The 18,768-nt window shown below is 39.1% G+C and overlaps 1 protein-coding gene across 1 annotated transcript in view; it reads left to right on the top strand.

Moving 5' to 3' along the window:
- Positions 1 to 17,812, top strand: part of LOC128997488 (protein prickle-like) — a 38,219-nt gene extending 20,407 nt beyond the window's left edge. The window contains exons 3-8 of the mRNA XM_054423127.1: positions 9,107 to 9,349; positions 11,853 to 12,056; positions 12,492 to 12,690; positions 13,039 to 13,480; positions 15,885 to 17,019; positions 17,694 to 17,812. Coding sequence (XP_054279102.1) covers positions 9,107 to 9,349; positions 11,853 to 12,056; positions 12,492 to 12,690; positions 13,039 to 13,480; positions 15,885 to 16,959 — 2,163 coding nt within the window. The 3' untranslated portion in view covers positions 16,960 to 17,019; positions 17,694 to 17,812. The remainder of the gene's footprint in view (positions 1 to 9,106; positions 9,350 to 11,852; positions 12,057 to 12,491; positions 12,691 to 13,038; positions 13,481 to 15,884; positions 17,020 to 17,693) is intronic.
- The last annotated feature ends 956 nt before the right edge of the window (positions 17,813 to 18,768 follow it).

The raw sequence follows: 18,768 nt of genomic DNA, 5'->3' as shown, positions 1-18,768 counted from the left end.
ATTATTGGACACATTTTAAGATTATATAAACAAAAAACCGAGCAACTTTAAACTTGTTTTTACAGGGGATTTGTTTAATTGAATAGAAAATTTAAAACAGTTTTATAGAGTAACTGCAGTTATATAAATGTCAGTAGTTATAAAAACTGGTTATTAAAAGTGTGCAAAAATCAATCAAACAGTGAATGTAAGCTATGTTCTTTTCTCAATGACTTGTGTTGTGGCATAGCCAGCATGGATAACGTGACAAAACCAACAATGGGCCTTTCTACACCAGCTGTGTATGACATTTGGTGAATCAAACCTTAAAATGACTTGATTTGAAAAAAAAATACTAGTGTGCAATAAAAAGCATAGTCTTTGGTTTCATGAAAGCAAATCTGTAATAACTGACCGAAGAAGGCTTCGTTTAGTGTATGGCCGTAATTTTCCGTGTAACAATTCTATAAAATGGTGGTACAGACAGTTCGAACGTCTGGGAAGTGTCCAACATATAGTCTAAAGGGTCCTTAGTTCAGAAGAACATAAATTAAAATAACAGTTTAGGTGTTAGTTTTTTATAACTAATCATCATAATTGCTGACATTTTTTAAATTATTTTTTTGCAGTTACTGTATAAAACAGTTTTAAATTTGCTATGTTACTTGGTTATTTATTTATTTTATCTTAAAATTTGTATTATTGTTTATGACCACAATAGTACAATAGTTTCCATTTCTACATAAGTCCACCAGTTATGGACCATATATCACGTAACGCGTCCCGTTAACAACGAACTACTCTCTGAAGCTCCCAAGACATGATGGTACCTAATTACCTCGTAGTAACCAGTCTCAACCACAACCAGTTGCGATCACCAACAACCAGCAACCAGCAACCAGCAACCAGCAACCAGCAACCAGTAACCAGCAACCAGCAACCAGCAACCAGCAACCAGCAACCAGCAACCAGCAACCAGCAACCAGCAACCAGCAACCAGCAACCAGCAACCAGCAACCAGCAACCAGCAACCAGCAACCAGCAACCAGCAACCAGCAACCAGCAACCAGCAACCAGCAACCAGCAACCAGCAACCAGCAACCAGCAACCAACAACCAGCAACCAGCAACCAGCAACCAGCAACCAGCAACCAGCAACCAGCAACCAGCAACCAGCAACCAGCAACCAGCAACCAGCAACCAGCAACCAGCAACCAGCAACCAGCAACCAACAACCAGCAACCAGCAACCAGCAACCAGCAACCAGCAACCAGCAACCAGCAACCAGCAACCAGCAACCAGCAACCAGCAACCAACAACCAGTAACCAGCAACCAGCAACCAGCAACCAGCAACCAGCAACCAGCAACCAGCAACCAGTAACCAGCAACCAACAACCAGCAACCAGCAACCAGCAACCAGCAACCAGCAACCAGCAACCAGCAACCAGCAACCAGCAACCAGCAACCAGCAACCAGCAACCAGCAACCAACAACCAGGCTCCCAGTGTAGGAGTGTGGAGTAAACCGGTCGAGTGCAGTATGAAAAGGTAGCGGCGAACTTTGAGGGTAATTTGAAAACTGGTTGACATAAACTCTTTCCACTAAATAAAACTGGGTAATTAAATAGTAATTTATGTGGCAAGCCTTGGGAATGTGGTCACCTGGCGAATACGAGCTATCGGCTTAACTGGATACAAGTCATGATAGGAGATTAGCTCCGTGGATATCTTAACAGATGGACATTTATTCAAGATAATTACATCGATTGATGTTGAAAGATTGCGGAGTGGTATTAGAGGTTATGTTTTTAAAATAAATCACAATAAGATGTTTCATTTTGTGTAAATATATAAACGATTATCGTATAGATATAAAAATAAAAATTTGAATCACAAAATAACTTGTGCGAATTTTTCATTATTTTAAATAATAATAAAGGTACGGCGTAAAGATTTATTACAACAAGGTTTTGTTCAGAAAGACTCAGAATCACGATTTTCATCCTCAAAAACACGATCCTTAAAAGTAGGTAGGCCTAGACTTAAGAGAACCCCCTTATACACTAAATAGTCTAATGTTCAATTTAGTCTAAACAATTCGAATCGTATTTTAAGATTGTTATAAGACAATTTAATCACTTATTTGAAAGATAATTAAGATAGAAGATTTTATATGGCCGCCATAAATTTATAAATCTGATAGTTTGTGCAAAGATTGGACTTTTTACTACTTACGTACCAAGTTTCAAGTCAATCGCTCAATGAGTTCGAAAGTTATGAATTCATTTGCGAAAATCACATACATACACACAGACAGAATAACAGGCATCTTAGACCCATGTTTATATGGTGTTTCTGCATTATTTTGACCTAAGGAACAAATGTACAAAAGGGTTCCAGAGAGTTCAGGGACACTTTGTATAAACTTGGACTGCGTATGATAAATATTAATGGTGTGACTAAGTAACACGTGGGACAAGTACCAACCCCTGAGGCATCCCAACATTGAAAAGAGGTTTTATTGGAGACAAGGTAAGAACCTCCACGAAGATTGTCATTACTCCTTTTGCAGTAAAAAACAAAATTACTCTAGCAGATGGGAATACCCCAGGAGACGGCGACCTAGTCCCAGTGGGTTTAACCTTTCCACAAGATGTAACCGGACTGTCAACTCTGATTCTACCTGGTCACTAGGTTACCATGGTCATGGACTGAAAACAGAATGGTACATAGTTATAATTAAACGTCAATTTAAATGTAAAACCTGGTAAAACAGTCAAAGTACAGATATAGAGAAGCTTTTATAATGAACATTATAAGTATTTAATCGAGCATCATAATAAAATTTTTGTAATTGCTAATGATTTTATAGTTCATGTCTCGTAAACTACATTAACATCAGCTCATCGAGTGACGAATATTAGTTACTCTCAAAACGCATGAAAACTTTATACTAAACACTAGCTGTACCCGCGGGCTTTGCCCCGTTTAACTTCATAAGTATTCGCATGGCTCAATCACGTCCTGGTTGGAGTGAGTTCGCTACGCTTACTCACCTTTAGGTTGGAGCTCGTTCGCTGCGCTCACTTGCCTTCAGGTTAGCTCGTTCACTACGCTAACTCGCCTCCAGGTTGAAGTTCGTTCGCTACGCTCACTCACCTTTTGGTTGCAAATTAGCTGTTGTCATCAATTAAAAAAATGCCGGTAATAGTGCTGCACCCTGTTGGTAATCCTTGTAACTTTAATGCTATTGAACATCATAGAACAGAACCAACTTGTTTAATTGAAACAGCTGTTAAGATTCATTAATTCCTTTTAAATATGAAAAATCATAAGGTTAACATGGGAAACTCCAGAGCCACTGGGGCGGAGCCCGAAAGCCCGATCAGAATAAAAACTACTTAGTTGTCCTATTTAATGCCCAAAGAATCGGTGTACCGAATTTCAGCCTCCTAGGTAAATGGGAAGTGGGAGAATTAGTGATGAGTGAGTGAGTCAGTCAGTGAGTCAGTGAGGGCTTTGCCTTTTATATATATAGATACTCCTTTGAAAAATTGTCCTCCCGATTAATCGACAGATCTTAAGGCTTGTTTCTGTAATGTAATTTTATGTCCAGGGTGATTTCATGTTCCCGTTTTTTCTTGGCATTTATCTCACTTTAAGTTATTATGAGCAAGTAGTAGGATATATTTATTGACTAGCCGTAGTTTGGTGCAATTAATAAAACACACATAAGCAGAGTTTTGAGTTTTTAGATCAAAAGTCTATGGTAAAACTAACATTTTTTATTTCCCTTCATTACTTCTTACCAGTTCCAAAACCTGTGTTCCAATTATTCCTTTATCTACAAACCACAGAAGGCTCATCTCCTTAATCCGACCAGACAAGGTTTCACCCGAACTCCTCTGTAGGGTTCAATTATTAAATTCCAGAGGTTTGCTCCATAACGGGACCTAACTCCTGTCAATTAGTGGGATGGTCTTTATTTCGCGCATAATTAAAAACAATCTTCTGAGAACTCAGTGATCATTCAAATTTGAGTCGTAAGACTGGTTCCACACTCAGTGGAAACTGTTATAAAGCGGCAACACCGTTCTGACGAGGTGTCTAATTTCGAGCGTTTCTAATTTGTAAATTGCTCCTGTATTTTAAGTAAATTTCGATGGATTTTAAATTAGTGTTTCCTGATCCAACAGCGTGAAGTTAGACTTGTGGGAGGTACAGGGAAAGACAGCTGGGAGGTAAATGTTAGGAAAACGTCCTCAAAGTAAGTTGATTGCTTATTGTAATACATAAAGACAAGAAAATTAAGTTGATTGCTTATTGTAAAGAATATTAATAAAATAAGAACGTGATAGAGACAATTTTACGGTTGATTTAGAGAACGGCTGTTTTCTGGACAGGATGATGAAAATATCATTTTCCTACAGTTACCTAACAATGTACATGTTCTCTCACTGATTTGAGAAAGCAAAGTGGCCAATTCGCTCATCAGTGAGACAATGTTAACATTGTCTCACTCTATGCTTTGTCTCACTCACTCCAGATTTGCAACGTGAAGGCACGAAATAGTGAGCGCGTAACATGCAGACAAGGTCGTATGTGCGCGAAATACGTTGGCAGCACTGGCTGTAAATCAGCTGGTCAGCTGTTGTACTGTTGTATCATTAAATGTAATATTATTAAAAGTTCACTTCTGTGTAAAAATATTTCACGTTTCTTTACCAATTTATTTGTTTTATAGTAACTGTATGAAAAATATAATGTGCAACTCGAGTGCAAAGTGCTATTGCTCACTAGTTGCACAAATAACTATTGTAGTATGATTTCCCTGAATCGAGGAACAATGGGCAAGTATGTATTTTATTGTTTATTCTGTCTCGTATCCATACTGATACTTAACTTACAAATTTTGCTTCTACCTATCTCACATATCCCAGTCTGAAACCCATGGATTAAAAACGTTTTATTCTACGAGAGTAATGTTTCATTTCAATAGTCTCAGACCCAGAAAGACAAAAGAACATAGATTGTAATGATATTTAGTAAAATAAAGGTTGATTTCCATGACATCAACAAAACGTCTCTTTCTCTGCAAAATGATTAACCTAAAAATACAGTTTTTCTGTCATTCCACCATGGCATCTTTCTAGTATAGATTGTATTTTTCACACAAGTAGTACTAGTTGTCACATCGCATTGGATAACTTTTCTGCTGACTGCAATTGTCAGCATCTTCTCAGACACAGGAATGTTCCGCCCCATAAACCTAGCATGGTCCAAGTCCTGTCATACTGTCGTCCAACTGCAGCCGGTCTTTAACTTATTACACGATTTTACAGTAATTTGTCTCGTCCGCGGCCGCTCTCCACTCCCTGGGCCACAATAATCATAATAATAACAGACCAAGAGGCGGCCATCTTGTGGCCGGTCTGTCCAGTCGGGTTCCGGAGGAGGTTAGGTTACCTGGCTCTTAGGGTTGCGAAAGTTTCGCAGAATACGTAATAAATGCAAAGATAATATAAAATTGACCGTGGAATGAATCATATTTAATAATAAAAGTTATTTTTTAGTGTAGATTTTAAGGATAGTTTTTGTTATCTCTTCAATTGTTGGGATTCTAGAAGGAAAGTGTAGAAGGTTTGAGAAATTTCAATAGTAAACCAATTGAAATCTAGGTCTTCCTTGGGTACATAACAAGAAGTAAATTCCAGTCAAGTGTTTCTTGAATAGAAAATACTGTGAAGAGGAGGATGCCGAATTCCTCGTATGGTTTGAAATGCCTCGTCCTGTATAGTATGTGCCAAGATCCCTTTGGATAAATTGTAGATAAAAATGTAAAGGTCTCTGGGTTCATTTAAGATCTGGGATTTAACGGGAAATGAGTTCCTGCAATAGACCTACGTGCACAATTAATTACCTAAGAATCTATCTATATATTAATAGGCAAGCATGTTTCTTTAAAACCTTTTTTCTCAGCTCGTGTGCATCGTAGGGAAAATCTACGCATACTGTTAGAAAGCTATTTTCCTGTAGGTGTGCAGAATCCCTTTATAAATTAAAATAGGCTCAAAAATAAGCACAAAAAATGAATTTAAAATTTTGAAAAATTTAACATGGATATTATGAGTTGCCATGCCGGTGACGAAATAGCAACGAAATATAAACAGGAAATCAAAACAAATAGAAGAAACTCCAATCACATGTTCTATTCAAAGTGTGGAATGAAAATAAAGAAGTCTGTACATTACATATTTTTGGTCGAGTTTCGACCACTGGACGACCTCTAGTCTATATATTAATAGGCAAGCATGTTTCTTTAAAACCTTTTTTCTCAGCTCGTGTTCATCGTAGGTAAAATCCACGCATACCGTTAGAAAACTATTTTCCTGTAGGTGTGCAGAATACCTTTATAAATTTAAATAGGCTCAAAGATAAGCACAAAAAATGAGTTTAAAAATTTGAAAATATTAACATGGATCTTATGCGTTGCCATGCTGGTAACGAAATAACAACGAAATATAAACAGAAAACCAAAACAAATGGAAGAAACTCAAATCACATTTTTCATTTACAGTGTGGGGTGAAAATAGATAAATAAGTACATTACGTATTTTTGGTCGAGTTTCGACCACTGGACGACCTCTAGTAACTCAAATTCCATGATATCAAGTCTGGCAATCGGTAAAAACCATGCCAATAGTTTCGTAAAGCAGTATGTGGAACTGCCAAACGTACGTGAGGTATCTTTCAGTTAGTTTTATGGCCACTTAGACATCTACTACAAAATACAAACCAGGTCTAAGATAATCTCCGTGGGTACTTGCTACATTCTCCGGAGGTTCAGAAACAAGTGATTATGAATAATGCATCCACGTCTGCTAGCCGCTAGCCGCTGGGCGCTGGACTCTAACACGCACCAGTTGAATCCTACGTAGAACAGACTGCCAGGGGTGGGTACGGGCTCATTAACATGCGACCATTAAAGATCACAATGGTGTTTACTGTGGAATCCGGCGGCGATAAGAAAACAAAAACGCAACAAATCTGACGGCTTGAATAATGAGAGCCGATAAATTAACGGGATATCAAAATGGCGTACAATTACGTACGATCTTGTCTATCCGGATTAAGCTATAATTCATCCGGCCCCACCTAGGGTCCAATCAATTTCACATTATATTCCGACTTTTTATTTTATACCAAACACTACAGGCCTGTGTAATCAGAAAGTTCGGCGATTATAAGATTAGGACCCGGTTCGTAGCGTGTGATTATAGACTGTCTTATTATGCTAACACCGACGGCGTACGTGGAGGTTCGGCCCGGGGTGAACTTTCAATTAGGGAATCGAAATGTTTGTTTCTACCTTGCGTGGTCTGATTGGAGCTGGGATTGTGGGATTGTCAACACGAGTTGATTAACTTCTGGAGTAGTCTTGTTATCCATTTTGGAATGTCGGTTTGATCAATGTTTGGGCTCACAGTTTAAGAAACTAATATAAAACTTGTCAAAGCAGTGACAGATTCTAATTAGAATCAATTTGTTGGTAGCACCAAGAAGCCATTAATCAGTTATAAGTTTGTACTTCGTCATTGTTTATTACTGCTTCACTGAAATGTTTTCTTCGCGAGGAGACCACACATTCCGAGTTACTACTGACACGACATCGCCGGTAATCTGCAGACAGTCCCGTTGTTGTAATGGGAGCAGTTTATCTCACCAGGTTCGCTAGTGTGTATGACTCGTACAAACCTGATGTCATGTAACTGAAGACTCAACTAATGACATTTCAACGTCAGACTCTCGTTAGGCGCCAAGCGGAAACTACTAGTGACGTTGAACATTATAATCAGCTGAGATCTCACATTGTTGCGGTGCAACTTCCGGCGATTTTCCGAACAATAAGTCTAATAGGAAGGTTGAGTTACTGTCAAGATGTTAACATTTCACCTGCGCAAACAAAAACAAATCATATGAGCTTAGTAAAGAACTGGCAGATGAATGTTCTGGAGAAGAGTAACTGACAATAAAGTAAAGTGGGTATTTACTACGTAACTCTCCACTGAATTTGGCAACACGTCAAGATATATTGTTACTATTATAGTGTTGACAACAATACGAGCAAAGCATTACGCAAATAAGGGAACAGACTTCTGCATTACAACTTTTTACCCAAATTAAAGTTATTTCCAAAGAGGTCATCATCATTCATGCCTCTTCCCTATTGTCCACGCTCAAATAATTCTCACTAATACACATCAGGATCCTTAACTACTCTAAACTAACTACAATCAAGTAAGCAGAGTACCTTTAGTATTGATGGGAAGTTCGAAGAGTCAAAGTAGCAGCTGTGTCAATTAGAACGACATAAACCTCCATAACAGCCCGTAATGGAAGTATGTTCCAAAGTGGCTATCAGTTAATGACAAGTCGGCCTCCGTGTAGCTACTGACATAATTGTTGCGATCCCTGTTTATTACATTCACATGTCGGAGATTTGCCTTCTGATAGCTCTGTTTCTCAGCCTTGTCTCACTAATTATAAACGCTAATCGGAACAAAGTCGCTGTAGAACTCCTTCCTCTCGCGTACTCTTAAGCTGATCCGAAGATAAGATTTGCCATAAAATACAGTTGAACGAAGACAGTTCTTCGTTTGGAATTTGAAAGAGCTTGGCTTGGAATTAGATGTTCTAATTAAATGCTCTGTTTTTAATCTTTATGAGTTAGATGGTTTTAAATTTGATCAAATAGTCAAATTAATTAATTTCACCGTCAGTAAGGGCAGCAAGGGAGGGGGGGGGGTGTAATTTTTACTTAAACTTTTACCCATATTTTTCAGATATTCACATTCCTTACAAATTTATTATATCAACATTCTCGAGTACAAGGTACCATACGTCAACTCAGCAGGAAAGAGACACAATGCATCAGTTGCCTCCTCAAGACTCTCACATTCTCTGACATGATACTTGATGTTGTAGGTACACTTGTACTTCTCATCTCTACCCGAGGACAAGGTACCGTATGTCAACTCAGCAGGGGAGAGACACAGAGTCCGACAGTTGCTGCATCAGTTGCCTCCTCATGACTGTCTCATTCTCTGACATGATACTTGATGTTGTAGGTACACTTGTACTTCTCATCTCTACCCGAGGACAAGGTACCGTATGTCAACTCAGCAGGGGAGAGACACAGAGTTCGACAGTTGCTGCATCAGTTGCCTCCGCATGACAACGAGGTCCGATACTGCCACAGTCCTTCTGAAGAGGAACGAAAGGAATTGAAACTCTTCTCTGCACAGAGGAAGAGGGAAGCGCTCGGGAGAGGAGCTGTGAGACAACTCGTCGCCCCCATGCCATGTGAAGGGGTAGGTCATAAACTTCTATAGCAAGCGCTTTGTATTCATTGACGATAACTCAGTAATATTTAGTGTGGTAAAAAAATCTAAAGCCACTTAGTAACTGCAACCTTATATTCAGACCATTACCCTACATGCTAGTACATCTCATCAATACAGCTGTTCTTGTGTTACAGTGTGATGAGAGACTATCTACAGGAGACATGTCAGTGTTTGCCTCTCGTGCTGGGCCCAACTGTTGCTGGCACCCTGGCTGCTTTGTCTGTAGTGTCTGCAAGTAGTTGCTGGTAGATCTCATCACTATGTACTGCTTGTGTTACAGTGTGATGAGAGACTATCTACAGGAGACATGTCAGTGTTTGCCTCTCGTGCTGGGCCCAACTGTTGCTGGCACCCTGGCTGCTTTGTCTGTAGTGTCTGCAAGGAGTTGCTGGTAGATCTCATCACTATGTACTGCTTGTGTTACAGTGTGATGAGAGACTATCTACAGGAGACATGTCAGTGTTTGCCTCTCGTGCTGGGCCCAACTGTTGCTGGCACCCTGGCTGCTTTGTCTGTAGTGTCTGCAAGTAGTTGCTGGTAGATCTCATCACTATGTACTGCTTGTGTTACAGTGTAATGAGAGACTATCTACAGGAGACATGTCAGTGTTTGCCTCTCGTGCTGGGCCCAACTGTTGCTGGCACCCTGGCTGCTTTGTCTGTAGTGTCTGCAAGGAGTTGCTGGTAGATCTCATCACTATGTACTGCTTGTGTTACAGTGTGATGAGAGACTATCTACAGGAGACATGTCAGTGTTTGCCTCTCGTGCTGGGCCCAACTGTTGCTGGCACCCTGGCTGCTTTGTCTGTAGTGTCTGCAAGGAGTTGCTGGTAGATCTCATCACTATGTACTGCTTGTGTTACAGTGTGATGAGAGACTATCTACAGGAGACATGTCAGTGTTTGCCTCTCGTGCTGGGCCCAACTGTTGCTGGCACCCTGGCTGCTTTGTCTGTAGTGTCTCCAAGGAGTTGCTGGTAGATCTCATCACTATGTACTGCTTGTGTTACAGTGTGATGAGAGACTATCTACAGGAGACATGTCAGTGTTTGCCTCTCGTGCTGGACCCAACTGTTGCTGGCACCCTGGCTGCTTTGTCTGTAGTGTCTCCAAGGAGTTGCTGGTAGATCTCATCACTATGTACTGCTTGTGTTACAGTGTGACGATAGACTATCTACAGGAGACATGAGAGTATTTGCCTCTCGTGCTGGGCCCAACTGTTACTGGCACCCTGGCTGCTTTGTCTGTAGTGTCTCCAAGGAGTTGCTGGTAGATCTCAGCACTATGTACTGCTTGTGTTACAGTGTGATGAGAGACTATCTACAGGAGACATGTCAGTATTTGCCTCTCGTGCTGGGCCCAACTGTTGCTGGCACCCTGGCTGCTTTGTCTGTAGTATCTGCAAGGAGTTGCTGGTAGATCTCATCACTATGTACTGCTTGTGTTACAGTGTGATGAGAGACTATCTACAGGAGACATGTCAGTGTTTGCCTCTCGTGCTGGGCCCAACTGTTGCTGGCACCCTGGCTGCTTTGTCTGTAGTGTCTCCAAGGAGTTGCTGGTAGATCTCATCACTATGTACTGATTGTGTTACAGTGTGATGAGAGACTATCTACAGGAGACATGTCAGTGTTTGCCTCTCGTGCTGGGCCCAACTGTTACTGGCACCCTGGCTGCTTTGTCTGTAGTGTCTCCAAGGAGTTGCTGGTAGATCTCATCACTATGTACTGCTTGTGTTACAGTGTGATGAGAGACTATCTACAGGAGACATGTCAGTGTTTGCCTCTCGTGCTGGGCCCAACTGTTGCTGGCACCCTGGCTGCTTTGTCTGTAGTGTCTGCAAGGAGTTGCCGGTAGATCTCATCACTATGTACTGCTTGTGTTACAGTGTAATGAGAGACTATCTACAGGAGACATGTCAGTGTTTGCCTCTCGTGCTGGACCCAACTGTTGCTGGCACCCTGGCTGCTTTGTCTGTAGTGTCTGCAAGGAGTTGCTGGTAGATCTCATCACTATGTACTGCTTGTGTTACAGTGTGATGAGAGACTATCTACAGGAGACATGTCAGTGTTTGCCTCTCGTGCTGGACCCAACTGTTGCTGGCACCCTGGCTGCTTTGTCTGTAGTGTCTGCAAGGAGTTGCTGGTAGATCTCATCACTATGTACTGCTTGTGTTACAGTGTGATGAGAGACTATCTACAGGAGACATGTCAGTGTTTGCCTCTCGTGCTGGACCCAACTGTTGATGGCACCCTGGCTGCTTTGTCTGTAGTGTCTGCAAGGAGTTGCTTGTAGATCTCATCACTATGTACTGCTTGTGTTACAGTGTGATGAGAGACTATCTACAGGAGACATGTCAGTGTTTGCCTCTCGTGCTGGACCCAACTGTTGCTGGCACCCTGGCTGCTTTGTCTGTAGTGTCTGCAAGGAGTTGCTGGTAGATCTCATCACTATGTACTGCTTGTGTTACAGTGTGATGAGAGACTATCTACAGGAGACATGTCAGTGTTTGCCTCTCGTGCTGGACCCAACTGTTGCTGGCACCCTGGCTGCTTTGTCTGTAGTGTCTGCAAGGAGTTGCTGGTAGATCTCATCTACTTCTACAAAGACAACAAGTTGTACTGCGGGCGGCATCATGCTGAAACACTCAAGCCTCGTTGTTCTGCCTGTGACGAGGTAATAAAGTCGTCAATAACTACTGAGATGATATGACGTAAATTTTTTTTCTTTTACCAGCTCCTAAGAAACGGAATACATTTTTGTTTTCCAATGACAGTTCTAGGCTGAACGTTACTGGTATAGCTGTTGAAAATATGTCATGCAATTTGGGTGCTCTAATACCAAAATTAATTTTGATCACAAATTTCAAAACTATGTTCGCAAACTATTTAAGATAGGAATACTGAATTACCTGCATGGATTTTTCCTTCTATTTTCACATTCCTCTTTAATGTGTCTATAGGCAATCCCTCTATTTCTTGCCTTCTGCACTGGTTTCCTTGAGTTCTCCAGCCTTTGATGAAAAAAAAATTACATACGTGTTTCCACGACTTTGGAGGAGTAAAGATTAGATAAGTACGATAAGAAACTCACAGTTTACTAAATTTTCAGATAATCCTAGCGGACGAGTGTACAGAGGCGGAGGGCCGAGCTTGGCACATGAAGCACTTTGCCTGTCTGGAGTGTGACTTACAGCTGGGAGGTCAGAGATACATCATGAGGGACGGCAGACCTTACTGTCTTGCCTGCTTTGACGCCATGTTTGCTGAGTATTGCGACTCTTGTGGAGAACCTATCAGAGTTGATCATGGTAAGAATTGTCGAGTGAAACTATTTTGGCTTAAATTATTAAGAGTAACAAATGCATGATGACAATCTTGCCTGATGATAAGGGTATTTGGCAGAACACATTGCTGAAAACCCGAACTCAAACGGACAAATGAGTAAAAAATGGCAGCCTTTCAAATATCGTGAATCTTCCTTTGCATCTTCCAGCGGCTACCATTTTTTTACTCAGTTGTTCTATTGAGCTCAAATTTGCTTTATTGGATTCTACTGTGTAGACGTTTATGGCAATGCGGTTAAACTACTATCAAATTAGTGCAAAACATCACAAAACTATTTCCAGCATAACTATCATATTTGCTTTTGTCCACAGGTCAAATGTCACACGACGGCCAGCACTGGCATGCCACAGAGAAGTGTTTCTGTTGTCACACCTGTAGGTCATCTCTGCTGGGGCGACCGTTCCTGCCTAGGAGAGGGGCGATCTACTGCAGCATAGCCTGTAGCAAGGGAGAACCACCAACACCCTCGGACCGTCTCAGAGAGCTTCCATTACCTGGAGACGTCATTGGTTTCACTCCCTCTCTAGTGTCTACTAAACTCACCACCAGCTTGGCCAGTGAAAACACTCCCCTCAAGTCTTGCATTACAGCCGTGACTCCCAGCAGAGGAGTGAGGCCTTACAAGAAGATCATTCGAAGATTCCCTGAGAAATGTCAGAGGCATCGGGCTCTTCCACCTATACCAAGTCAGGAGTCCACGAATTACGCACAAACAAATTTGGGATATGAGGCAGATATTTCGTGGAGAGAAAAGTAAGCTGTTTTTGGTAAAAAAAAAAACATTGTCTCAGAGTCAGGAGGAGAAACCTTAGTAGATTTGAATATCATGTAAATAGTTTGGAGGTTCTTTATGTCTACTGAGTATTCCTTGTCCTTTCCAGGAGGAATAGTGTATACAATTTTATACTTTGGTAATATTTCGTGAAGATTCATTTAACTAACTAAGTTCTAGTGGTACAACGAATATGACACTACAACAAATATGGTGAACAAACATGATGTCATTTACAATTCTAATGTAAAAATGTAATTGATGTTATCTTATCTTATACTATTATAAAGAAGAGGTGGTGTCTGTGTGTGTTTGTATGAGCTAATCTCAAAAACTACTGAACCTATTGGGCTCAAATTGCACACACATGAAGCTACAGTTCCGAGGATACATATAGAACTATTCCCGCCTCAATATTGTCCTAGGGCTATGCCCCGTGGGCTTTCAAAAATCGGAGGTGAGAGATTTCAAAGTAAATTTTGATTGATGGTATCCATGGTAACAAAGAACAAACCTACAAAGTTTCAAAATGTAAACAAGCAGTACTAACTGTCAAATTAATTTTGATTTTACAATTCCATACAGCTGGTTCAAACATTCATTTAAATACTGCATGAATATTAGAACAGAGAGGGTAAGGATTATAAATTTAAAATAATGATGTCACTAGCCTAAATGTAAACATTATTTAACATTACTTAAATGGAGCTGTCAAACCATATGTTAATGTCATTTCATTATAATAGGATTCATTCAGTTACATAATTTGTTTATTTTTATAATCTATTATCATTGACAGCTATTATACTGAGTCTGTTTTAATATTTGTGATATGCTGTAATAATATTTTACAGTGAATATTTCATTGAAAAAGAAATAGGCCTAATTCATGGATAAAGGAAATAATTAAGATTCTACAATCATTGCTGTATCAACCTAGGCCCTTATCCTGAGTTGTATGAGAATTATGTTTTAGATTTATTTTTGTGTAAAGAGTAATTTAATATCCCTGCTGCAGCCAACCTATAGACTAGCGAATTTCCATTTGCCTGATTGTCATTTCCCTAAAATATGTTAGAAAACTACACTCAAATCAAATCAAATCAAATCGTCTTTATTTCATATTGTACATAAATCAGTACATGGAATGGTGTCAAATACTATACACTATTGACAGGTTTGGAACTATTGTGATAGCTATTCGTTTACAGTCCAAACCATTAAACAGGTTCTTTTATTATACCTTGAAATATATCATTGGTTTTGTATCCTAGGTAGCCTAAATAAGTATTCACAGTATGAGTTAACAAACAAGTACTAGACCTATTACTATTATAAAGTTAAGTAGGCCAATACAGTTCAATTTTGTTTCTAAAATAAATGGTAGGGAGTGAAACCATTTGGCATTTTCAAAGAACCAGCATTAACTCTTTTGCATACTAACCCCATTGCAAGGCACGGGTATAGCTGCTAGCGAATACGAATAGTAGCGCTGGTTGCAGTAGCACCAGTCAAATTTTTAAGTGACCGACGCTACTAATTGGGACCGACAGGATTGATTTTTTTAGTATCTTAACTTAGATCATGTAGATCATGTACTACCACAAAGTCGTCTTTCTCTATCAATTGCAATTCCATAATACCCCCACCCCAGCAAACCTGCAGCCTATTTTCAACTAAATCTAATTCAATAAAATTAGGTTTAACGAGTATCTAGCTACAGGGAGGGATACGAAGGGTGATTTTAGGAAAATACTATTAGCTTAGTATAGAATAAATAAATTTGCCAAATTTGATAAAAATATATCCAAAAGGAATTAAAGAATTTTGCCAGCTGTTTCAACTGCACAAGTTAGCTCTATGATATTAAATAGCTTTAACAGGATTTAAGGTTTACCTACAGGGTGCAGCACTATTATTTTTTTGCATTTATGACAACAGCTAATTTGAACCAACTAGCCACAAAAAGCTGTGGTACACAATGAGACCTTTACTTTTTTCTATGGTTCAGGGGCAGTGGTAGAACAAAAGAACCAAACTTTCTTAATCCATGTCCTCACCCATAACTGCAATAAGCATTTTATACTTATATGCCAACCCCGTACGAAGGACGGGTACTCTGCTAGTTTTCAATATTGATTCAGGTGAAAATCGGATGCTGTAAATTATAAAAGTTATAAATGAGGATTGAGGAGTAATATTACTCTGATGAAATGTTATTACTCTCATTAAAGTAGTTAACCAAACACTGTTGATTTCAGTAACAGGTTGATATTAGGGTTTGGAATGCTAGATACAGTGCTAAGCTTTATCTTTTGTTTCCATTTACAGATGAATCAAACTCCTACTTACTCAATTGAATTAAAAGCATTTATCTTTCTCTAGGGAATTGGATCGGCTGCCTCCTGAGAGCCAATACCACTTTCTGAGTTCATCTTCAACTACCTCCATGAAGGAGATTCCAATAGTGAAGCCGCCTGTAGTCTCTGAAAGGATATCTTACAACCCTAACACAAGAAGGCTTCCACCTCTACCACCTTCAAGTCCAACGCCTTCATGTCTACCTCAAATAACTGAAGGGCTCACTAGATTACATGATGACGTGCATTCTAAGGTTTTAAAAGAATCCAGAGTAAATAGGCTTGAAAATATTACAACATCAAAAGAAATATCGAACCACTATTCAGCTTTAATGAACACCCTTTGTCAACCAGTCAATAAATATCTTGAAAACTTGCCTTCACAAGTAACTATAGAATCTCAAGTAGAACATTTAGTAATTAAGGATCAGGTAGTTGAATCTTCCCACTTGAACATCGACAGGATAGTAATTGAAGGAAACGATTTTTTAAATCTCAAACCAGAATTCAAAAGCCTAATTTTAGGAAATCCACCAACTACTGTAGACTCTGAAGTTTTCAAAGAGATTAAAAAGTCAGCTCCGACAACTGTAATTACTAATGTAGACAGTCATGAAGAACCTATACTGACAAAGGCCGAAGATAAAGAAATAGAGACTAATGTAATTGTGAACGATAACAATTATCTAAGTGATTCTAGTGAAGACGCAAACTTTCATAGAAAAAGTACAAGTTCAGAAAAAGAAGTTTCTCCTAGGAAGAACAGAAGTGTTAGATTTCAAGGAGGCTCTTCTCCAGCGACTCCTCGTGAGAAGAAGCATTGTGATGACCGAAGAAGAAAAAAGAACAGGAGGAAATACAAGAACAAGTTTGACATTTACAAAGACTTTGATGATTCAAGCAGCACTTGCTCCACGTGTTCTTCCAGTTCAAGCAGTGATGATCAGTCGGCGTATCAGTTGCCGCCACGAAGAGCCTATGGAGGAGTGAGGATATCTTACGTCCCCAACGACGCGGTGGCCGTGGCAAAGAGAAGGCAAGCGATGAACCCTCAGTCCACGGAGAAGAATACTCTGGACAAAAACTGCACGATATCATGATGTTATGTGGCAATGCTCTGCATACAGAGGAAGGGAAGACCCTTTCCTCATGATGAAGAGGTATGTTGTAAATAGCATCCTTAAATAATGTTTAACTTTATAAGTTGTTGCTAATGAATTTATCCTTCTTCTAGATTTATTCATAGGACATTTAAACGAAATTTGATATTTTTAGCTCACTGTTTTATCCCATTAGGGCTAGTATCGATATTACATAAACTTTACAATACTCAAAAAGAGAAATATGTCAAAAAGCTTTCCTAAATTCTTGAATTTGCAGATTTTTTTGAAGTAAAATTAAAAAACTTTCCTGGATGTTGGGTGAAACTCTTTTTTTATCTTCAAAATACTTAAATACTCGTATCTATTAGTTTTGCTTGCAAAATAAAACGTTTGATTAGATAACACGTATTTATGTTTAAGTTGAAATAAATATCACACAGAATACAAACGTACAATGCTTATCCGTTTACCATATTTATTATCGAATCTTAACAATCACATAAACAGATTCCTAAACCATTTTTAAGAAGGATAGAACAGTACATGGTACATCGTTGTTTTAAATAAAATAAAAATTTCAATACCCACTCAGGTGGCATCCCCATATCAATTAAATTTGATAACTAATAATTGATTAAAAAAACCATTGAAATTGTTCACAAAAACACCTTATATTAAGCTATTTTTTGTACATACAGTGTTTGTCAAATTGTCTGTTTTTTTGATTTCAGAATATTATTGCTGCTCCAGCAAAAGTACCATCTGTTCACATCGAGTGCAGAGGGAACTTCAATACTAGTACCTGACAAAAAACCAAATAGATAAGTTAGCTAAGAATTAAACTCGTAAAATATCCTTAATAATTGTTTATTTCCACATCCTTTTAAAATATAACCAATATGGCATATTTCCTTAAAAAATGCTAGCTATCAATATGATTGCCGAAGAATACAAAGAACGCCAGTTCGATCCTCAGAATATTAGCTTTTGGACGGTTTGAAACTGGTCCCAGTTGTCCTGGATCAATGTACTTGTAATCAAGAACCAGCTGATGTTAGATATTAGCAGTCTACAAACGTCATCTCGGCAGCTTCTACATTATGGTGCACTACGTCACTAGTCTGGAAAATAGGTCTTTAACGCACGAGTATAGTTGCAACAAATTTTGCAACCCTACTTTGGTTATAATGGACCAACGCATGGATTATTCCTGATGAATTTTGCTGGACACTAGCTGGTTATAACTATTTTTTGTTGTTTAAAACCTCATATATTTCGTAAACATAATTAATAATAAATTTATAAAATTACACTTAACTTCATTCTAAGGATGAAACAACAAAAAGGTTTGAAACTAAGTAATTAAAAACGAAAATATAACCTTTCATAGAAGCAATGAGCAATGAGTGGTGGTTAAAAGGAGCAAATTTGAGATTTTCGTTGTTATTGGGTTGGTAAACCATATTTTTTTGGACTGGGGACGCCACCTAGGTGCGTACCTATTTAAACCCAAATATGAAAGAAGGATGAGTGTAGAATGAAGTGTGATAGCTTTGTTACTAAGATCAGCTGTTCCATTTGCCAGGACCATTTATTTAAAGCCCAATGAGCAAGAACAGCTGAATCTAGTGACAATCCATTAAACAGCTGATGACTCTGTATCGAACTGGCATCATCTTGATAACAAGGCGTGCACTATGTCAATTCCATAAAAAAATATGATATACATTTTAAACACATCAACTACCCAGTAAAAACAAAAGTTGATGTGCCGTTTTTCAGAGGTATGCAAATTCAACAAAGATT

This window comes from Macrosteles quadrilineatus, unplaced genomic scaffold (genome assembly GCF_028750875.1).
Source record: "Macrosteles quadrilineatus isolate MER2022 unplaced genomic scaffold, UCM_ALF_1.0 Scaffold_6__1_contigs__length_79288215, whole genome shotgun sequence".
Classification (NCBI taxonomy): Eukaryota; Metazoa; Arthropoda; class Insecta; order Hemiptera; family Cicadellidae; genus Macrosteles; species Macrosteles quadrilineatus.
The sequence above is the reverse complement of the archived record's forward strand: the minus strand, read 5'-3'. Positions and strand labels throughout refer to the sequence as shown.